At 37.8% G+C, this 19,205-nt stretch overlaps 1 protein-coding gene across 1 annotated transcript in view; it reads right to left on the reverse strand.

Annotated features, from left to right (window-relative positions):
- ITSN1 (intersectin 1 (SH3 domain protein)) overlaps positions 1–18,925 on the reverse strand; it is a 106,356-nt gene extending 87,431 nt beyond the window's left edge. Inside the window, exons 1-6 of the mRNA XM_009894877.1 lie at positions 18,898–18,925; positions 14,041–14,133; positions 11,977–12,040; positions 2,440–2,600; positions 808–987; positions 81–174 (exon numbers count right to left, since the gene is read on the reverse strand). Coding sequence (XP_009893179.1) covers positions 81–174; positions 808–987; positions 2,440–2,600; positions 11,977–12,040; positions 14,041–14,133; positions 18,898–18,925 — 620 coding nt within the window. The remainder of the gene's footprint in view (positions 1–80; positions 175–807; positions 988–2,439; positions 2,601–11,976; positions 12,041–14,040; positions 14,134–18,897) is intronic.
- Positions 18,926–19,205: the final 280 nt, after the last annotated feature.

Here is a 19,205-nt window from a genome sequence, read left to right on the forward strand (position 1 = left end):
ACAACTTTGTGAAAGAGAAGTAGTTTTTTCTAGCTCTGGGGAACCAGATACACACATACACTCATTCCATACCAACTTACCTAGCCACATCAAACGACTGTGCCTTTTGCAGTTTTGCGTTTAGCTGTGATCCTGGACCAGATCTACTAAAGGAAGAACTCTTTGGCAATGTGGCTGGAAATAAGAGAATACACGTATTTTTTAGTATGAGCATTTTAAACTGTAGAATTTCAATGACATTCATTTAGTTCCTAACATCAGATACAAGCATTATGGTTCTTCTGATAGTATCCCTTTAAAAAATACTAAGATAAGTTAACAGTGTCAACAAAATAGGTGAAAACACACAGCACTTCTCTTATGTCTTTTTATTTTTGCAGTTTTATGCAAACTCTGTTCATATCAAATTATATTGTGATTAATGTTAGAAATCATACGTAGTCCGGTATGTTAAATTAACCCCAAAGAGCAGTACTTCAAAAGTTATAAATAGATAGGAGAGGACCAATTTCTAGGCAACAGTTTACTGGCAAGCTAGATTGATCACACTGCTGTTATAACAAGGTTAATATTTTGCTTAACATGACATTGTTACAGTATGGTACGTTCACGTTTCTCCTTTTAACTTTGATACAAGTTTGCTAACCAATTACATTGGGCTAAATCAAAGCACAGTCCTTACTCAAAGTCATTCTTTAAAGTAAGCTAGAATGGCTAATTCCATGTCTATTGTCCTCTGGATCCAAAGAAAATGGCAAAATAATTTGTTAATAGCAAGAGAGTAAACAGTCTCAGTATGTAGCATACCAGGATGAGCAAAAGCAGGCAGAGGCTGTATAACAGCAGGAGCTCCATTAGCCAGGGGAGGTACTGCTGCTGCAGGAACAGAAGATACTAATGGTGGAGACATTCCTACTACTGGAATAGATGCCATTGGCACTGGGGCAACTGTTGTAAGAGATGGCATGCTGGCAATGCCCCCAATACCTATGGGCAAGAAAAGGAGATATTTTTTCTAATTTAGAGACTGCTAATATGATACAACAATTTAACTGCAGCCTGCAACCCAGCAGTAAATGCAGAAATAAAGAGCAAATTGAAATGGAACCTTCCGCACACCCCTTGAAAGAACTCTTACAGTCCGCTGCACCATTAGCATGGCAGGGGAACATAAAACAATGCAGAGGAAACAACATACCACTTTATAATGTATGCATGTAAGATCGCACTGGATGCAACACTGACCAAAAAAGTCTATTAGCATTTGCTGAAGAAAAGGATTGTTTGCCTTGAACTAAATGAAGAGCAGCACTGTCAACTTCCAGTGAGTAATGAACCCAAGGCCTACATTTAGCCACAGCTGAAAAGAACAAGCTTCAGGATAACTGCTTGCAGCCTATTGTCAAGATGAAACAGTGCAAAGCTAATAGGGTAAAGCACAGTAATGAGGTATTTTAGGTGTAAGCACAGTTGCATGGATAACAGGGAGGTTAAGGAGGTCCAGTCATGCCAATGGGAAGAATGAGGGTGTGTGCAAACAGCTGAGATCAAGTTTACACTGAATGAGAAATAAGAAAATCACAGATTTTGCTGGTTTTATTGGGGGGTTGACTTTTCTCACTTAAACCAATACTGCTCTGTTAAATTTCATTGATTTCTTACAGTCAGAAATAAAACTGTTTGTTGCTTTCACAAGTTTTACAACTGATCAAACACCACAGTTTATCAAATGCACTATTCTCTTTTCTTAGGGACAGCAGTGATTCTCAGGCACCAATCAGCTTCAGTCACAGCAACGACTGAAACAGAAAGGTAAAGAACCTCTCACTACAGAATATGGCAGAACAACAAGGTGTCAAACATGAGGTTCAGCTTCATTTAGTTATTTTCCTTGCACCATCCCATTTTCCCTACTCTTTTCCTTAAAATGATGGCAACCCTGGCAGTACTTAACCACAAGAACTGAATCAGCAGCTATTCTAGCCAATACCAGTGCAGCACTGTTCATAAAATAAAAGCAGAGGGGTGCATTACTACCATGACTTGTAAAAAGTCAAGAAAAACATCGCTAATGTTGCCAAAGTTCTAGACCCCTTAATGATAACAATTTAAATAAAAACTCCATCACTTTGGAATGCACTAGCCCTGCTACCTGATCCATCTTTTTTCCCCACAAACACTTTTGTTTGCAGCGTACAGGGAGCGTTATAAGACCTGAAGCAAACAGCACCTCAACTGATGTTATTCAGTATAGTTGGGTGCCAAAAGCTTATTGAGATTTTTTTTCTGGAGCACGTGCGTGCATGTGGCAACATTTGGTTTTGAGTCCGTGTACTTTTAGAAGTACTTTTTCCTAGAATTTTCTCTTAGAAACTGCAAAATGACAAATTCAACTGAGGGTGCTACAATACAAGCTAACAAGGAGGAAAAAGAGCTTACCAAATCCTGGTGCACTAGGCACAGCAATAGGTGGCTGCTTCATGACAGGAGGCAGTGCAGATGGGAGTTGATAACCTTGTAGTTTTAATTTGATAAGTTTCATAGCTATCGAAAACTCCAGCTGATCCATCCTCCCATCATTGTTCATGTCAGCTAGAGCCCTACAAAATACACGATTTTCACAGTTAGATAAGAATCTAACTAAATTATGAACTTCAGGAACTGACCTAGGAGTGTGCACACAGGCACATAAATTCAAGACTAACTAATTTCCACTCGAAATAATTATGCCAGGCTAAAACCAGTCATGAAACAAGACACTGTTTAAACCGTGAGCTTCTCGATTTCTTTCTTGGAGTGATCAATGAATATTTTTAAAGTCACTTTTCAACTCGGAGGAATTACAGTGAGGCATCTAGAGAAGAAAGGTTAATGTAGTTCTACAAAAACTTTGCAAAATCACACAAATAAAACTACATGGTACTACAAACAGCACCACAGGGAATCAAATGACTAAGTTTGCAAATCTGTATTTTAGCTACACTTAAAATAAAACGTTCTTTAAATCTGTGCTCTTTACTAAACACCATTACATCTGCAAGTGTACAAATGTGTTTTCAGTTAAACAATAGTACTCAAGATAAAACACTGAGCCTAGACCTTGAATAGGCTTTCATGTAAAGCAGTCTGACTGAAACAGTCTGCTTTTTGTTTCTTCATTTGATGGTTAAGAAAACCATGCTCAGCAGGGAATAGGGTTGGGAGGTTGGGGGAAGACAAGCAGGAAGAAGAATGTTAGTTCCTGCAATTGCAAACCAAAACCCAGAGTAAATGCACATTAATAATGTAATTGGTTGTAAATTTAGTTGTAAAAATTAAGCTTATTTCTTTGCATTGACTTGAAGAATTAAGTACACATTTCAGTATTGGAATTATACATATTTTTAAGTTCATACATACATTTACATGTCATGGGTGTGACAACAAAAAGGACAGAGGCAGTCCAGTTAAACTAGAGCTTTATTTCTGATCAAATCCCTGTCAAGGAAAGCTTTCACATAAGTATGTGAAAAGTTATCAAAAAAGTACCGCAATAAATTAACTATTATTTATAATTGATACTTAAATAAGTAGACAGACAGGTAAATGTAGTGGCAAAACATTCACAAAACGAAACCCCTCTCAAACCAACCAAAAAAGAACCCTAGGAAAACTCAACAAAAAGGCAGATCCCAGCAGCAGTTGCCACAGGCCAACCACACATCTTAAAGAGTTTCCCCTGGATTTGATCACCAGTAGCATTTCCCCAAAAATGGAGACACTCCAACCCTTCCCAATACTCATAAGACAGCATTTTCAGCAGTGTAGCTATTTTAATCCACCAATTTTGATGTCACGAGGCTAAATAACACTACTGAAAATCTGGCAGCAGTATTTAAAGACAAAAGAGAAAGTCTGGTGAGGAAACCGTAGACTTTGAGGCTTACCATTTTACAGAAAAGTACACATTGTACCACTCCCTGAAAGATGTTGAATTACTACGTTTTACAGAAAAGTACACATTGTACTTTTACACTCCCTGAAAGATGTTGAATTACTACATATATTTCATTGAAGAACAAGTTCTGGCTGTAAGAACTTCTAGGTCTTGCTTCGTGAAGCTTTGTATCACAGCAAAGTTTACTCATAAAATCTGCCTGCTCTTCAGTAACTTTAAACCTTCCTCTATACCCACTACCAGGAAGTCTATGGAAGCCTAAACTTAGTTAAAACTCATTCTGGGACCCACACAGCATAATGTGATTTGGATTAAAGTTTCAGTCATGATCGCTTAGTATGTGGTTCATTTGACAAATAATCAGTTAAAAAGATCCTACTGTAGTAGTCAAACTTGATATATGGTAGTTCAACCAGCAAAAGGAAGAGGGAAGACAAGCACGGCAAACCTGGACCAAGAGAAGTACAAATTTGAAATGGGTCTCTCCTTTTCCTTGCAGAACACCACTGCTCTAGAGTCTCAGCTTCTGATCACTCTTCCACAAAGAGCAACACACTGGTACCTCCTGATGTACTGACAGGCTAGGTTAAAGTGGAAGACATCATGCTTTTGTCTTCACGCAACTTGCAGAGACAAGTGGGAGAACCCTAGTGAAGGCAAAGGAGCTTCTCTCCTATGGGTGTTAAGCAACCGCAAGGACAGACTGCAATAGCTGTTAAAGAAAAATGTACATTACAAAATGAAAGGTATAGTTACTTCCAGAAAATAGTTAAAAACACAAAGGAGGCTTCTCATTTTGTTACTAAGGTTATCCACGTTCTGTTAATTCTGAAGTACAATGGCTTTCTCTGGACAAAAAAAAAATTCTAAGAGTTTATTAGCTTCCATCATATTTTTCTGTCCAGTGGGGTGTACATACCACAAGCCCCTATGTGCAAACCTGCAAACACACTGCAGGTATGCAGTATGTAGTTCTTTTCCTCCTATACAATGAAACAGGTATAAAACTCAAAAAGACATGTTTGCATATCTCTAAAATCTTCTCTATATCAGAAACGTTTATATTAACTTGAAATTCCTGTAAAAAGCCCAAATTCATTTTGAAGGAATTCACAGTTTAACTATGACAATTAAGAATATCCACCCTATTTTTCAACAATAGCATGGAAGTGTCCCACAACATGCTGTAGAATTTTTGCTGTCCAAAATCATCACTTAGGCATACAAGAAACAGTATTACTCAGTACATTTTCATTTTCTTCTTCATACATCTTTTACTTTTTACAACCAAAACAGTTCATATAGCATCCATTAGTGACCACCTATAAACAGTGATGTCTCACTTGGGAGAAATACACGCTGCAAGTCTTCCAAACCAGAAACATTCAAGAGGCAAAAGGCATTTGGAACATTAGAATGTCAGAAATTTAATGTCTAAATGTATTTTCTGAAGTGCTCCCTTTTGTGGGTTTTGCACTAGGAAGTAAACCAACATACAGTGAATGAGTACTGAGGGTAAGAAAGCCTCATTAGAAAATTACAGAGTATTAAGAACAATGGAAACCAGGAGCAGATAATTAGGTTCATTTAATTGATGCTTACAAGCAGACACCACACCTTTTCGAAGGCAACTAAGGAAAATTCGAAAATATTCAACAAAGGAAATGTGTGGGGGATTTAATGAAAGTTTAGTTCAACACCTGCTTAGCCATTCTTCTGTCAGATGCTCAGTGGAAATGGGCAGTAAAAGACAGGGTTATATAGCTAGGCAAGCTGAGGATGTGCATAGGAACAAAGCTAGAGAAATTGATCTGGATGAACCTATTCTAGCAGATTTTTGACTGCACTCCAAGCAGTCGGTGGTCCTCCCAAAGACAACTTGTTCCTCAAACATACAGAGAAGTCAGCTCCATAGCGACCAACTGGCATCGACAGCTCAAATAGTCACAACGTTCCTTACATCTTTGCATTTAAGCAAAGTAATCACTTAAATTGTATTCATAACAGTCTTATTTGTTCAACCTAAATAGCTTCTACACCTGCAAACATTTTGGTTTATAAAATTTAAGCCTTTCCATTACTAAAGCACAGGCAGAGTCCCTAACCTGTTATATGCATAGCCATGAAAATGCAGTAAGAGTAAGTATCACACTGTAGGCAACCTTGATTCTCCAGGAACTGTTTACAGTATTCTTCTAGAACATAGTAAGTCTTTGCATTCTACATGAGAAAATATTAATTGTCCAGTAATAAAAAACTTTGACGTGCACCAGTCTCAATGCTTTAACTGAACTCCTATTCACATAATCATCAGTAGCTTTTAATTTAACATGTGACCTTCTGTTCAACTCTTTTACTCTACGTCAATGGCTTTGTTACTTAAATTAACAGCACAAATTTCAGTGAGAAAAATTACGTGCACACTACAGAATTTATATCCATTTTTACAGCATGCTAACAAAAATCAGCTTTTGTGTGACAAAATCTTTAGTGCAAAAATAGGACAAATTTTCGTTTCTAATTACTCAACCTAGCACCATGCTGTTAGATTACAGTGCTACTTTTGAATAAACATCACCTTAAATGCAGTGAGTGGCTGACAGGAAACATTACCTAATATCACCATTCTGCTTCTAATGAAATTGAGAAGAATGTAATGTCCTTAAACGTGTTTCATTTAAGGTCTGGCCGGAACCAGTGCAGAGCAGTAAATAGATTAAACATTGACTAAATATTTATTATATTTTACAGAACAGGCATGTGTTTATAACAGGGATTTTCTAATGAGAATAGCTGCAGTGGGCTTCATCACAATGCCAGGTTTCAGGTGCTGACAAAATTCTTCCCCTACAGATGTTTTCCTCCTCCTTTCTCTCCTCTTTTCTGCAGAATGCAAAGGTAACTTGATTATTTTTGCATTTATGAGGTGCAGAAACTGAGCATGCATAGTTTTTTCTGTCAAATATGCTTATGATTAGCCTACAAAACTTCCATCTCCATGAAAATAGCACAGTGTTAAAACAAGGAAATCTCCTTGCAGTTCAAAAAAATCTGAATTTATTTAGCTATACATTCCCATATAAGATTGCACAATCCCATATTGCACTAAAAAACTCAGCCATAATTTGAGAGGAGAAATTAGGTCTTTAGCATCAGTAACTTAATCAATGCATGTATAGTAAGAGTTACAACTAGCAGAATTGCCACCCATAATCTTTCACTACCACACTTGGACACAAATTTAAGAAGGTTATGAGGCAAGCATATGTCAGAAATAGGGAAGTCAACCAATGGCTTTAGTCTGTCCTGAAAAAACAAGTAATTCTAAATGCATGAAACACAGATGGCATTGATTATTTTAGTTCTCATTTAATTCCAGAGAGAGAGGCCACACAGAAGATGCTTTTTGAGGCCACCATTCATAAGGGCTTTAAAAGAAAGTCAGATTATTGCCTACTTAAAAACAGTTATCTTCCGAGCCACTGCAGTCTCAAATTCAAAGCCTACTTAGAGGCTTCTTAATAGATTACCAGCTTGGCAGACTGCAAAGCCTGTAAAGGGTAGAACAGTAAAGAAGTCATGACAGACCATAATAATTCCACTAATTTGCTCCATTAAGGTCCCAGAGACTACTTTTTTCTTAAATGAACGATGAGTAGAAAGGACACAGGAATTCTCAATGCTAAAAACCATGGAGCTACTGTTTTTAAGAAATATGAATTCTGGGAAAGCTTTGATTAATAGCAGAAATTAAAGTAAGATATACTCCTTAGAGTCTCATCTTAGAAAACAACTACACCAACTGCAGAATATTCTCAAAGCAACTCTTGAGCCAGAAGACATTTAACTGGTACTTCAGCTCGCTAGCTAGCATTTCCTGAAGTTCTAGTGAAAATTATTTTTTCACGATACAAAAATGGCAATTCAATTTTAATTAAAATTAAAATATAAGACAGTGAAAATCCTTACACTGCTCACTTACGCATACAAAATTCTCTCACTCATGAGATAATGTTTGGAAACTCATAGAGGTAGAGGGCTTGCTTTTTCTGCAGAGAGCTCTGAAAGCAATATGGCCACTCACTCATTAGGCCAATTACCCCTGCAGTTCCTTTGCCAGTTGTGTTTTTCTATACAAGAACTTCCATAAACAACAAAACAGGTGAAACTTTGTATTAGCATAAGCTTGTCTACATACAGCTGTAGGTTGTCCTTTATGAACAAATGCTAGGTTCCTATCTTGCAGACAGATTAATATGATCAACTGTATTCAAAATAAATAGACTAATAAGGAATAGCAAAATGCTTCCAAAAGACAACATACATATAGTTCCATATTTCTAGGATCAGAAAATGAATTTGAAGAATTTTACAAGTTGCTCTAAGTCAAAATAACAACTTTTCTTCCTTAGAGGCTGTTTAACCCCCCTTCTCTCCCTCTAATAATCAAATGCTACCTAAAAAAGAAAATTATTCCATCTATGTAAGAAATAAAGAATAGTGATAAAAAATGTTTTACACAGCTCCTATCTCTCACAGGGATTCTGGGCTTTTTACTCCAGAATTGCCACCTCTATTTAAGTACTCACAGATCTATATAAATGTTAATAGTTAGACAGACAACATTAGAATATTGCTATTAATCCACAAAGCAAGTATGCTATTTTGAGATCTTACCCCTGGTAGCTAAGACAAACAATGATACACAATTTTCAATGCAGTCTTGAGCATACTGTGATGTCCTTCACAGGCTGCAAAGGACTTCTTGCCACTAAACAGTTTAACTTCTCTTGTTTCTGTAGGACAGCAGTAAACTGTGGTAGGTTACAAACATTCACTGATAGATCAAGAGAGTTAAATCATTCGAAGAAAAGAAGGGGGTATTCTTTTTTTTTTTCCCTCCTTTTTTTGTTTTGGTCTTTTTAAGAGGACTTACTACCACTACACGACTGTTTTCCTACTTGGTTATTCTAATTCCAACAGGGAATATATACAGGTGATCTAGACTTTTACTTAAATATTTACTTCTCTTAATTCAGAGATGATCGAAAAAAGTGAGAAAGGGATGTATACATGCTTTTTTATGACTTATAAAGGCAGCATGAATAAGTTTTAGTTCAGCTTTATTTAAAAAAATGTGCAAGTTCAGGTCTTGTCTCTATGACAACTACAGAACTAGTGGAATGATTCTCTCCCTCTCAAGAGGCTGAAAAACTGAGTAATTCAGAGAGGAAGAGATTTTTTAGTCAGACTATTTACAACTGTTTAGTTTTGTTAACACCTATTTAAAGCTAATGCCTACGGAACATTTTTGGAGAAAGGATGTCTTGTTTAAGACAAAATTTCTTTCCCTGTTTAATTAAGAGGCATGAGAAGTTCCAAAGGGATGTTTGAACTTTTACTGAGTCTTCAGAAAATAAGATAACCAGACCAGATTTTATATTTATAAGATGTAGATAATTTGAAAAGAAAATAAGCTATATATTTAAAAGCCACATAAATCCAGCCCCTCTTTTAGGCATGCATATTTCCAAAGCACTTGTTTTTCTTGCAAGAAAATAATTCTCTTCTTTCTCCAGTCAGAGCAAGATTCTGCCTTTAGAAATCCTTACTACAACAAAAAGTTTTTATAACTGCAATAAACTACTCTTTCAAACAGTTAACAACAGAGGAAAAATTAACAGATTTGTCAAGTTATCCATCCCTCTGCTGCTTTTTTTCCAATGTAGAATGAAAAAACAGTATTATTTCCCTCTGTATAGCACCAAAAAAAGTTTTAGTAGTAATATAATTAATGTAAATTATGAATAATCTACGCAAATTAGCATGTCCAAGTCTGGCAGGGTCATATAATTTGGAACAGAAACAACTGCAATCCTGCATGAAGAAACTGGCAGATTGTAGAGAATTTTGTGATGTGTAATATACAGCAAAGGAGATTCTGATCTGTCTAAACTCACCAAGGAATGCTAAAAATTTCAAGCTTTCAAGCTATATTTCCAACTACAATGAAAATAGTCTGTGCCAGTCTCAATTTTTATAACAAATTTTGCGAGTCTTGCATAGGCTCACAGAATTCTCTCTGGGCAGCCTGTTCCAGTGCTCCACTACCCTCAAAGTAAAGAAGTTCCTTCTCATGTTAAGATGGAACTTCCTATGTTCAAGTTTATGCCCATTACCCCTCGTCCTATCACTGGGCGCCACTGAAAAAAGACTGCTCCCATCCCCCTGGCATCCTCCCATTAAGTATTTGTATGTATTAATAAGATCCCCCCTCAATCTTCTTTTCTCTAGACTAAAGAGACCCAAGTCCCTCAGCCTTTCCTCATAAGAAAGGTGCTCCAGTCCCCTAATCATCTTCGTTGCCCTTTGCTGGACCCTCTCCAGCAGTTCCCTGTCTTTCTTGAACTGGGGAGCCCAGAACTGGACACAGTACTCCAGATGCGGTCTCACCAGGGCAGAGTAGAGGGGGAGGATGACCTCCCTCGACCTGCTGGCCACACTCTTCTTGATGCACCCCAGGATGCCATTCGCCTTCTTGGCCGCCAGGGCACATTGCTGGCTCATGGTCATCCTGTTGTCCACCAGGACTCCCAGGTCCCTCTCCACAGAGCTGCTCTCCAGGAGGTCAGCCCCCAACCTGTACTGGTGCATGGGGTTATTCCTCCCCAGGTGCAGTACCCTACACTTACCCTTATTGAACTTCATAAGGTTTCTTTCTGCCCAACTCTCCAGCCTGGCGAGGTCACGCTGTAAGGCAGCACAGCCTTCTGGCGTGTCAGCCACTCCTCCCAGTTTTGTGTCATCAGCAAACTTGCTGATGGTACACTCTATCCCTTCATCCAGATCATTGATGAATATGTTGAACAAAACTGGGCCCAGTACTGACCCCTGAGGGACACCACTTGTTACTAACCTCCAACTAGACTCTGCGCCACTAACCACAACCCTCTGAGCTCTATCTGTGAGCCAGTTCTCAATCCACCTCACCGTCCATTCATCTAAGCCACACTTCCTAAGCTTTCCTGTGAGGATGATGTGGGAGACAGTGTCGAAAGCCTTGCCAAAGTCAAGGTAGACAACATCCACTGCCCTCCCCTCATCCACCCATCTAGTTACTTTGTCATAGAAGGCTATCAGATTAGTCAGACATGACTTCCCCTTGGTGAATCCATGTTGACTACTTCTGATAATCTTCTTTTCATCCAGGTGCTTTGAGATGACTCCCAGAACAAGCTGCTCCATCATCTTCCCAGGGATGGAGGTGAGGCTGACCGGCCTGTAGTTTCCCGGGTCATCCTTCCTGCCCTTTTTGAAGACTGGAGTGACATTGGCTATCCTCCAGTCCTCAGGCACCTCACCTGTCCTCCAGGACCTTTCAAAGATAATGGAGAGAGGCCCAGCAATGACTTCCCCCAGCTCCCTCAGCACACGAGGGTGCATCCCATCAGGCCCCATGGATTTATGTATATCCAATTTATCTAACTGATCTTTAACGTGCTCCTTGTCAACCAAGGGATAGTCTTGTTTCCCCCAGACTTTCTCTGTTACCTGCAAAGTCGGGGTCTCACAAGGACTGGCCCGAACAGTGAAGACAGAAGCAAAGAAGGCATTTAGCAACTCCGCCTTCTCTGCATCATCCGTCACCACAGCACCTGTCTCATTCAACAATGGGCCCACATTTTCCCTAGTTTTCCTTTTGTCTCCTATATACGTAATTACTGTGCTTAGAGATTGTACTGGTACCGTTTTAACAAAGTTGAAAGCATTTAGCAATTAGAGATGAGGGCTGCAAATTGCCAACTTCAAAAATGCCATTTGTAGAAGGATGTCTGCTTCCAATACCTGAACTGAGTTTAAAAACTCAGCTAAAACATACCACAAAGCATATTTGTCTTGTAGACTTTTGGAAGGCGCACTGCACTAAACTGGTGATTTTAGACCCCAGACTGTGAAATATAGTTACTGTCCAAATCTGTACCAGTAAACTTTACTCTGTGACACAACTGCAATTCTCCCATCCCCTCCCATATACTCACCATATCTGTGCTAATACCGGTTGAGGTAACCCAGATTGAAAAAAAAAGTTTCTAGCTTGATCACCTATAAAATAAATAGGACATCATTTCAGAAAATGCTAAAAATACCTGTAAGAGAAAGAGGAAATCATGACTCAAAAATATCTAAAACAGAAGCAACAGTAAACCCATAAATACTTAATGCTACGCATACATAACAAGAGTATGAGATTTAAACTTATTTTGTCACTTTCAAACCTACCAGATATTTCCAACAAGCACACAGTATTTAAGTCTGCAACAGTCAGCAGCACATGAAGTCAACTGGGCATAAACATTCAGGGCAATGGGAAACTCTTGGTTCACGGTGCCTAATCTGTGTTAATGGCTCTCTTTGCAGGAATCATATGCCTTGTGAGAAGAAAAAATTTTTTTCTTCCAGGAAAGCATGTATCAATATAACTCTAGCTTAGTTTTTTTGGAAGTACAATGCCAGTGAGCTAGCACATAAAGTAAGTGGTCTTTACCCTGATGTGAACCTGATAAGCCACGATTAAAGAAAGCCATGGAATATTTCAAAGTAATTTTCCAACTATCAATTAAAAGTAAGGATAGCAAAACAATTACAAAAGGATTAGGTACTTGGAAATGTTGTGGCCTGTAAAGGAAAGTTGTAAACAGACTAGAAATAGCACTAAATATCAAAGGAGGTCAAAAGGATTAGTATTTTGTACCATATCTGTCATGTAACAGCAGCAGAAACAGTCAAATTGTATACTTGGAAGTATGTATGGCTGTGATGAGACTCTGCTAAGAATCTGATTCTGATTTCACAGAAAAATTTCTGTGGAAATCCTCTTGATGGATCAGACAGCAAGCAAGGTAAAACACTTCCATACCTTCCATTTCAATTGAGCAGAGTTGAGATAGTACTAAAGAAAATTAAATGCAACAAAACAAACAAAAGAGTAGGCACCCTATTCTCTTTAAAACCAAAGCACATCGGTGGTGTTCAATGAAAATTTAGTAGGATCAGTGCAATTCCTTTACTTGCAGCTTTGTTTCCCACACCTTAAATCAATTTTGCCATTTAGATTTTCTTAAGAGGTCATCCACGCTGGTTTCACTAGTTTAAACAATCAGTTTCTGAAACAGATTTCAGTTAAATTGATACATCTTAATTTAAAAAGACTTCTTAATCTATTAGTATGTTAGCATGGTGGGTCGGCCCCAGGCAGAAACTAGGCACCAAAGTCATTCACTCATTTCCCTCCCCCCAGCAGGATGGAGAAGAGAATAGGGAGAGGAAAGGTGAGAAAACTTGTTGGTCAAAATAAAGACAGTTTAATAAGTGAAAAGAGCAGAAAACAACCCCAAGCAATGCAAAAGTAATCATTCACCACCTCCCTCAAGCTCACTCTCTGAGCAATGGCTACCTTGGAAGACAACACCCCAACCATGCACCCCACCCCCAGTTTTTGTTAAGCATGGTGATACGAGATAACCCTTTAGTCAGTTTGGGTCAGCTGTCCCTGCTGTGTCCCCTTCCCGACTTCTTGCCCACCCCGGGCGAGGCTGGAGGAGTGCAGAGTAAGAAACAGTGTAAGCCTTGAGGCTTTGCAAGGACTGTTCAGCCATAGCAAAAACATCTAAAACACAGCACCATACAGGCTGCTATGAAGAAAGTTAACCCCATCTCAGCCAGACTCAGTACAGAGAGTTAATTCACTGAGCATGTTACCAGGCATCACGGTGATTCCATATCCTGAATTCTAACTCTACAGTTTGTAAATATCAGCTGGCTCTACACAATAGAACTGCTTTATAGAGCCACAGATATAAATAATTTTAGTTCTACTTACAGAAAAATCAAGTGGCATAAGCCAGGTATAAAGCTGGTAAACATCAGAAAAATAACAGAGAAGATGGGGTTGATGTGGCAAAGCATATGAAAAATGTGATATAAAATGATTAAGATTTGTTCAATTTTAAAAAATTCTTATGCCCAAATGTCTCCCAGGCATATTTAGGCTCGTTAGTTATGATTTAATTCAATGAAATTAGAAATAAAAACTATTTCATTACCAGTGATAAATCCAGATATTGGTTTTAGACTATGGAACTGTTGATCATGTTTAGCTCTCTCCTCCACAGTAATAGCCCAGATATCCAGGTTGCCTAGTTCAAAAGAAATGGAGAAAGAAAATTAAGAAACATTATCTAAAAACTACACTATTTTTATTTCTGAGTGTAATTATATCCTATCATACTGGACTGCTGAAAACAACATACACACAGAAACCGTTCATCCAAAGTCTATAGTTCAAAGCTCCAAATTAAGATGACTACTGAGCACTGATTCGCTTATCTGGCTCATACAAAAATTTAACTTACAACCAGGCTACTCAAAGTGCAATCAAACTTACAAACGGGCTATTAAAAGACAACATCAGCATATCAGAGGATATAATGCAAAAAGTTAATAATTCTAGATATGTAGGGGATGGGAGGTCATTTGCCTCTCAAAGCACATACAGCTGAAACGCAAGTTCTTTTAACTGAAAAGGTACCCCAAATAATCAGTTGTGCACTATGTGGTTTTGTACAATTACAAGAGAAGAAGCCTTCTTACTTGTTTAGGAAAAGCGCAACTCAACCCGATAGCAAACATTTTTCATGGGCAACAATAGCACAGGAAAGCTTGTTCCTCATTCTTCTGAGAATGAGAAATCTGAGTAAGAATACGTTACACAGACCAAATTCTTCACACCACACAAATTGGAGGTGAATATTTAGTTTACGTTGAGATTTGCTACCGTTCTACAGTGCCATGCTTCCACAATGTTTTCTCCAGTTCTATCCCCATTTTTGCAGGAGTTCCTCTCCTCTCTCTCCTCTTGCAGGCATTTCACTTTCCTCCTTCAGATTATTTGTACTCAGAGCAAACGTATCTCAACTGCCACTTGAGACCTCCGATGAACTCTCTAACACCATGTTTCAGGTTTGTCTCAACAATTTCTAATAAGTAAAAATCATGATTTCAACATCTGTAGAAGTACATACGCTGGTGCACCTTCCTGTAACACCTACTGTATAGGAATGTAATGATATGAAGGCATCTAAGTTAATGGAATCACTGTTTTATTGAAGTAATATAAAAAGATAAAATGTAGACTTGCAGAAAAATAAAGAAGAGACCTACCATTCACTCTGTCTCAGCACTAAGTTCTCAGAGATTAAATTTCAGGTAATGAAGTCTGCAAATAGTTACAAGTATTTCAAACTGCTTGCAGGCTGAAGCAGAATCAGACTCAGCAGTTACAAAGAACATGAGAATTTCCTGACTCCTGAATTTCTGCTATTTAAAATCTACTTTCATGTGGCAAAATGTACTTTGGAGAGAAAAGGAAATGGACAAGGGGAAGAAAAACATTCCTTTAAGTGGTGGATTTCATTAATGAAAGAAAAACTACATTCTTGGTTAAAAATTATCATCTCACTTTCAGGTAGCCTATGTATTTCTAGAAGCAGACAGGTCAATAATATCTAATTCAAAGAAAGGACATTTTAAGATTAGTCCAAAAATCACAGAATTTTACTGATTAAGCTCATAGAGGCACTCTAAACAGATTTCATAGCTGTGCTCCCTGCGGGGATGAAACAGGACTCCTCTTTGGATATGAACATCCCAAAACACAATAGTTCAGGTAAGCAATTATCTTCACCATCTTCTCATGAACTCCTGACAGGAGGAAAGGAATGGTGTTGATTAAGACTTTATCACCAATATGCAGACTAGGCCAACTAGGAGCAGATGAACATCTCCCTGTATTGGAAACATGACAATTCCAACCTAAGATCCTAAGGCTGGATGTGGTAGCTTACACAAAGAGGGAGAATTTCTTGAATATAAAGCGAGGATAAAAAAAAAAAAACAAAACAAAACAGAAAAAAAAAAACCAACCAACAAACCAACATGAAATTTGCAATCATTCACTGGGTTTCTCTCTCTCAATTTTAAGGTATGAATGACTCCAGTACCAAAAAAAAAAAAACCCAAAAAACAACCAACAAAAAAATCCAAACTCCAAAAAATACAACCACCACCCCTCAGCTCTTCCTATCCTTCTGCAAAGAGGGCAATAAAACCCAGAACTAAAAACTCTTCTGGCATGAGGTACCTAAAAATGTATTCTACTAACTATTTTAAATCAAAATTTGTTGATTTCTTCTCTGGAGCCCCTGTACCATAACAAATGATTATCATTATTTACTCTTCCAGATGGAGATTTGGTTGGTATTGAAACAGTATGAACACCAAAAAAAAAAACGTTAATCCAAGCAAACCTAGTAGCCTCTTCAGTCAGAAAAATATGAATGACATCTCTGGCATTGCCTTGTTTCCATCTTTTGTTATTTGAGGAAACAATAAGACCTATGGGAGGGCATGAAGCAGGGTCTTACCGAACACCAAGACATTGTTCACGGCTTCAGATCCTGGATGCCAATACAGAGGTTGTGGGGCCTTACAATATATTTGGATACAAAGGAGACAGTCACCAAACCACAAAACTGACTCATAAGCAAGATATTCTTGAATGCAGCAGCAAGCCCTCTAACCATCTTTTTCTTCTACATAGCTTAGCAATCACCTCATCTGAAAAAGTGAAGCAGCAAGCTCACATATATGAAATGGGCATTATCTTCTGGACAAATCAACAGAAGGTCGAGCATACCACATTCTTCCCAACAATTATAAAAATCCTACTATGCCTTTTTTTTTTTTTAATTAGTCATTCTTAAAATGAGCAGTGCTCTGGAATATCAATGAGTCATCCCCATGTAAATATTGGGTGCTGTGCTCTTTCCATACCCATTTCCCAAGCTGAATTGAAAGATTCTTTAAAAAGAAAGGAAGTAAAATAAAAACAAAACCATCATACGCTGTTCTTCACAAGCAGAGGGACACCAGATATTGCACATTTGGAGTGAGGGCTGTCCCAAGATGGAGACTGTATAAGTCTTCTCCTCTGCATCTTGTTTGGTGACTACAGGTAACAGAAAATGTTGCATTGTCAAAAAGATGATAAATTTCCCCATAAAAATTGGAATTTTTTTGTTGGTTTTTTTTTGTTTGTTTTTTTACACCATTTGTTTCTTCTTACAACAATCTTAGACTTTTGCTGTCATTCTTCTAAGAGGAGGTATGATGCTACTTGATACACTTGGTTCAAGTAAGAATACCATAACAAACTTCCCTCACACTACATTACAAATTAAAGAAACTCCAGAAACTACATTAGCCACACGCTTATTTCAACTTCCTCTTTGTAGAGCAGTGAGATAAGAAAAGTTATTTAAGTTATTTCAGTAATATATTTCAGTATTTCAGAAATAGTTAATTCCTTCTGAAGGCCATGTAAGATTGTTAACAGGACCCTGGACAACAGATGCAAGATCAAATGGTTATATATAAAGTTGAAAAAAGAAAGCTGTTATCCATCTGTAATGCAACAAGAACTCTCTGAAGATGGCAGAGGAGGATACTTTGAAGACAAGATTTCCAGTGAGAATGTACGTCCATGTTTAAATATGGGTGGACGCAAAGCACAGCCCTAAGAAATACTTCAGTCAAAATAAGCACATTTCTTTCACATCACGACTTCTCTTAGATTGAGAAAAACACGGTGAAATGAAGCTATTTACATAACCTGAAAGGGTATCCTACATGAAACTGTCTAGGGAGTTTATCTGATCAAAGCTTTTGGTAGCCAGTTTCACTCCCAAACTGAGAAAGTCTGGGACCAAACAACATTTAATCCCAGAGGGCTGGACTTAAAGATAATTGAGGCAATGAACAGCAGCTTCCAATTATACGTGTGTTCTAGCTACCATGTGCAAAAAGATGCTGCTTCTGTTGTGCTTCATGGACTTTTCCAGACTGGCAGAGATTGCATCCAATCAATTGTGTTTAACAAGAACTGGGTTTCTCTAACAACACACTCTGAATAATATGCATGTTCCCTGAAGTCTCCCACTGAAACACTAACACCAGATACAAATTCCTAGCTATATCCCATGTTCCTAGCTATATTTGATCCCCAAAACTAGACTTCCATATATATTTATATACATACACACACTTGTGTGTGTGTATGCATATTTATTTGTATATATGTATACAAAAACATACATATATACACAACAAGAATCATATCTGCATCTCCAGAGAAAAGCCCTTAACAAATGCAACATTTAAGTGGAACCAAACTAGTTACTAGGCCTTAGAACTGAAATTTATCTTTGTAATCTTTCTTCAGATTGGTTGCAAAACTGGGGTCAAAATTGTCTTTCATGTGAATAGCAAAAAGTAATGTCTCTATTGCACTACCAGAGCCCCCTTCCTGGATCTTTCAAAAAGACTGAAGTTCAAGATGCTATACCTTCCCCAGTTATAAATGGAGAGCTAAAAAAATGTAGTACCTTTGTTCTAATTTAAACATGAATTATGGGACAATAAGGAAAAGAAATTTGAAGTGATAGCATCCAAAGGCATCTGCTATACTTTTTAGCAATGAAAAAGTCCATGAAACCTCAAAGAAAAAGCATATCTACTTCTTAGCCACAACTAGTGTAGAATGAGGCTATGCCCTACTGCCAGTGGCTGAGTGGCCTCAATCTGCCCTACAGTTACAAACTGTGGGACTGTAATGGATTGATGCACAAAAAAGGGTACAGCACAGCTTTTCCGTTTGACTATTCTGAAATGTCTCTGCAAAATTCCATGTGTGTTCTCCAACTGGTCTGCAAAAACATCACAAACCAGATAGTATATCTTTCTGAGACGATAGTTTATCTATAAACACTGCCATACAGAACATATTTGGAAAGCAACAGATTTATGCAGTTTTTGCATATAAGAATACACTATAAACAACTTACCCCCAAAAGGTGTTGGAAACTGAGCCATGGTTCTGTCACTTTTAGCTTGTTAATGGATGCCTGAAAAAAAGAAAAATAAAAACCAGATAATAAGAATGTTACAGTATCTTCCATTTTAAATATATTTTCTGTACCACCATATCATTAATTAGTACAGCAATAATAAAGGCAATGAAGAAGTAGGATCATATAAATACTACCTGCAAGAACTGTTAGTTACAAGAGAACTAAAAGTCTAATTTTTTGCACTACCCTATGCATCCACAAATGTGTTTTCATACTAGCAAACAGCTACATTTCTGTTCTAT

The sequence above is a fragment of the Charadrius vociferus genome, unplaced genomic scaffold, assembly GCF_000708025.1.
Source record: "Charadrius vociferus isolate BGI_N301 unplaced genomic scaffold, ASM70802v2 scaffold201, whole genome shotgun sequence".
Lineage (NCBI taxonomy): Eukaryota > Metazoa > Chordata > Aves > Charadriiformes > Charadriidae > Charadrius > Charadrius vociferus.